Source organism: Geospiza fortis, unplaced genomic scaffold (genome assembly GCF_000277835.1).
Source record: "Geospiza fortis unplaced genomic scaffold, GeoFor_1.0 scaffold391, whole genome shotgun sequence".
NCBI lineage: Eukaryota > Metazoa > Chordata > Aves > Passeriformes > Thraupidae > Geospiza > Geospiza fortis.
The window spans coordinates 293,409-297,821 of record NW_005054472.1 but is presented as its reverse complement, the minus strand read 5'-3'; the positions used below and the strand labels follow the sequence as shown (position 1 = coordinate 297,821).

The 4,413-nt window shown below is 58.4% G+C and overlaps 1 protein-coding gene across 1 annotated transcript; it reads left to right on the top strand.

Annotated features, from left to right (window-relative positions):
• Positions 1-714: 714 nt before the first annotated feature.
• CTSE (cathepsin E) lies at positions 715-2,971 on the top strand. Its single transcript, XM_031062876.1, has 7 exons — positions 715-832; positions 1,427-1,545; positions 1,638-1,837; positions 2,062-2,184; positions 2,270-2,411; positions 2,512-2,610; positions 2,807-2,971. Exons 1-7 carry the CDS (start codon positions 715-717, stop codon positions 2,969-2,971), a joined length of 966 nt encoding a protein of 321 aa, XP_030918736.1.
• Positions 2,972-4,413: the final 1,442 nt, after the last annotated feature.

Here is a 4,413-nt window from a genome sequence, read left to right as displayed (position 1 = left end):
GCACAGCACCCTCGCGGCGGAGGCTGCTGCGGGAGCGGGGGCAGCTCTCGCACCTCTGGAGGGCCCGGGACGCGCCGGACGCGAGCAGCGAGGACTGCGCCGCCTTCTCGGAGACCAACGAGCCCCTCATCAACTACCTGGACGTGAGCAGGGCTGGGAGCACCCTCAGTTTGCCCGAGCAGTGCCCGAGCGCTGCCCACACCCCCCGCGGCTCCAGGCAGTGCCCGGCGTGCCAGGGCTCGCTGCCTGCCCGGCCCTTTGTCCCGGGGATGTCAGCAGGAGGACAAGGGAGGGCATTCATGGCAGGCACTGCCAGCCCCTTCCCTCCCTGCCGCGCTCTGCCCGCCCCCCTGGGGACAGGTTTACTCCAAAATTCAAGTTATTCAGGGCAGAGCCCCTCTCAGAGGTGGAGGGAGCTCCCCAGGACAATCCCATTCCCCAATTCCCCCGTCCCCAAAGCCCTGCCTGGTGATGAGGGTCCCCTCAGGGCCCAGCCTTGCCAGGAAGAGGCAGAGTCCTGTACCCAACATGCTGCCTTTAGTCCTCAGTCCCCATTGCTGCTCCTTAAATATTTGTCTCCTTTATTCCACCTGGCACGGCACAGATCAAATACTGAGCCCCATCTGTGCCCTGCAGACACCCCAGGCTCTGTTTTGCTGGCATTTCTGGCTGTGCTGGTGGCTCACGGTGCTCTCTGCCCCCCCTCTTTGGCAGATGGAGTATTTTGGGCAGATCTCCATCGGGACACCCCCCCAGAATTTCACCGTGGTGTTCGACACGGGCTCCTCCAACCTCTGGGTGCCTTCCGTCTACTGTGTCAGCAAAGCCTGCGGTGAGTGGGGAGCCCCTGACCCCAGAGAGGCCATGGGGACCCTCCTAAAAGTGACAGAAATCCAGTGGTGAAAGCATGGGGTGACAGCTCAGCAGGGGACAAATGTGGTTTTTTGGGGCTGTCAGAGATCAGCCAGCCCCAGAGAGCCCAGAGGGACCAGAGCATCCCCAATCAGCCCCAGGGCTGCTGCCAAGCCCAGTGGGAATTGGGAATGGGACTGGATCCTGCAGGGAATTGGGGAATGGGACTGGATCCCACAGGGAATTGGGGAATGGGACTGGATCCTGCAGAGAATTGGGGAATGGGACTGGATCCCGCAGTGCTGTGAGGCTGCTGCTGGCTGTAACCAGGGACAGCAGTGCTCATCTCAGGACTCATTAAATGCTGCTGATCCTGCTCTCCCTAAGAGCCCTTGCACCCTTCATCAGACTGAAATGGGAGAGGTTTTCTCCCCCCTCAAAACCCCAGCACGTCCCTCAGCAGAACCCCCATAACCAGGAGCTTTGGTGACACCATGCTGCACCATCATTTTGCCTCACTGGGGGATCCTGGCAGCTAGACATTTCTGGTGACAGATCCCATTTCCTTCCCCAGCTGAGCACACCAGGTTCCAGCCAACCCAGTCCAGCACCTACCAGGTGATAGGGACCCCCTTCTCCATCCAGTACGGCACCGGGAGCCTGACGGGGATCATCGGATCTGACCAAGTAGCCGTGAGTGACCTTTGGGTTGTCCTGCTCTGGACAATGTGCCTGGGGCTTGCCCATGGACTCAGCCCCCCCATGGAACCCCCTCCTCCCTGCAGGTCGAGGGTCTGGCCGTGAGCAACCAGCAGTTTGCAGAGAGCATCAGTGAGCCGGGAAAAGCCTTCCTGGATGCTGAGTTCGATGGAATCCTGGGGCTGGCTTATCCCTCCCTGGCCGTGGATGGGGTCACCCCTGTCTTCGACAACATGATGGCCCAAAATTTGGTGGAGCTGCCCCTTTTCTCCGTCTACATGAGCTCGTACGGACATGGCTTTGCTCTGGGATGCTGCTTGGAGTCTGGCATTGCTTCAGGGAGCAGGAGGGGCTGCTAAAATACAGATATTGTACTGAGATAATGAAAGGAGTTTGGTACCAGATTGAGCATTGCAGACCTCTGGCCTTGCAGCATGTGTGGGGAGAAAGTTGGGGTAAATTCATACTAAATGGACAAAATTCCCTGATGTCTCCTCCTCCTCCCTGCAGGAACCCTGACTCCCCCCAGGGAGGAGAGGTGCTTTTTGGGGGCTATGACACCTCCCGCTTCACGGGCACCCTGAACTGGGTGCCAGTCACCCAGCAGGGCTACTGGCAGATCCAGCTGGACAAGTGAGTGGTGCTGGGCGGGGAGGGAGGGCAGGGCAGGGCAGGGCTGGCAGAGCACAACAAATCCCTCCTGCTCCTTCTCTTCCAGCATCCAGTTGGGTGGGACAGCGACCTTTTGTGCCAATGGCTGCCAGGCCATCGTGGACACCGGGACGTCGCTCATCGTGGGTCCTACCAAGGAGATCAAAAAACTGCAAAACCTCATTGGGGCTGTGTCTGTGGATGGAGAGGTGAGAACCAGGGTGGGGACAGGAGGGGACAAAGCTTGGGGACCCTTCCCTGCTGGAAGAGACCCCCTGGGCAGCCCCTGAGCCCCCAGCTCTGTTCCAGTATGCCGTGGAGTGCAGCAACCTCAGCGTGATGCCTGACCTGACCTTCACCATCAACGGGCTGCCCTACACGCTCAGCGCCCAGGCTTACACCCTTGTGGTATGGCTGTGACTCCCTCAACCCCAAATCCCAGCTGCTCCAGTGGCAAAGGTGGCCCAGCCCCACGCCAGGAGCTGGCAGTGTGTCCCCAAGGGTGACAAACCTCGCCAGTTTCTGCTTTGCCATCATTCCTGGTTGTTTCCATGTGCACGAGGCTCTCAGCTTCATCCCCAGCTTTCCACTTCTCCTCCTCCAGGAGGATGCTGATGGCATGGCTTTCTGCACCAGTGGCTTCCAGGGCAGCGACATCCCCCCTCCCACAGGACCCCTCTGGATTTTGGGAGATGTTTTCATCCGTCAGTTCTACTCCGTCTTCGACCGTGGGAATAACATGGTGGGGTTGGCCCCTGCTGTCCCTTAGGGCTGTGACTTCTGTGGGGCAGGAGAGGAACGGACCTTGGCAGGGCAGTGGATGTCACCCTGTCCTCCTCAGTGTCCCCAGGGGGATGAAGACATCCCCAGGGATGCAGTGAAGAGCCCAGCAGAGGTTCAGTCCGCACCAGAACACTGTGATATAAACATGTCTTGAGCAGCTCTGTGATCTGCTCTGCACATTTCCTCTTTTTGAATCCTGAGCCAATAAAAATGTCAATAAACCCAAACTTTTCATGCTTCTGTCAGCAGCAGCCCAGCAGAAATCCTGCACATCTCAAAGGTTTATGCTGAGGGTTAAATCCTCCTTGCCCGTGCCCTGCTCTCCTCCCTGGGTGATCCATGGCACTGGAATTTCCACAGGGGCAGAAAGAAGGGGATGCTTTGCCCAGGTAGAGCAGAAATCCCTGGAGGTGGCTGTGGCCATCCCAGGGGCAGGACAGGGGCTGAGGGAGCGCTGGGAATGCACCTTTCCTCAGCTGGGGCTGGTAAACAAGAAAGAAACAAGGAGACAGGAAAGACCCTGGGGCTCTTTCTGTGCCACAAAACTCCCAGAGCCACCGGTGATTTCCAGTGAATTTCGCTTTGATTCCCTTGGGGAACTCACAACAAACTGTGCTTGGTGGGTCCTTGAAGCAAAAAGGGCAAAGCAGCTGCTGAGCCCTGGGCTGGCTCAAAGAGTGGGGGGCTGTGGGGGGCTGCTGGCCATGGGGGTCCCCAGGAGTCACCGTGGCACATGTGACTTGCTGACAGAGTGTGACAGTGCACGAGTGGCAGCGGCTCACGAGTGATGCGCCCTGAGGCAGCGAGAAAGGGAAGCACAAAAAAGGTTATTTTTATCCAGGCCTTTGCTCTGTTTTCCCCAGTGACCCTGAAGCGCTGCTGGCGTGTCCATGTCCCAGCCCAGCTTGGTGGCTGCTCCATCCTTCCCAGAGCAGAGCAGCCTTCAGGGCTGGGTCTGGGAGCTCTGGAATACTCAGATCTGCTTGTAAACTTTGCGGCTGAGCCTTGTGGTTTGCAATCAAAGGAGAAATGTGCCTTACCCAGAGGCACTGATTGTGCCACTGACCAGCGTGGGCTCTGTGACGTTTCCTGTGTTGACTTTACCCCTGCTGCAGTCCCAGATAAGGTGCTGGGGCTGCTGGACAAAGGTCTCCTGTCCATCTTCCACCTTAACCCTTAGCATGCCAAGGTGCTGCTGAGCACGAGCCCAGGGGCTGGGGGGGAGCATCGGGCACCCCCAGCATGACAGGGGCCACCCAGTGTCCCCAAAGAGCAGCTGGCAGTGAGGGCTGGTCTGGCCTGGAGTTGCCCAGGACTGCTCTGCTGCTTTGTTTTTGGGATCTCAGGGCATTCTGTGCTCTCTTGACAGGTTTGGGGGGGAAGTTGCTCAAACAAATGCGAGCACCCCAATAAAGAGTGACCCTGCTG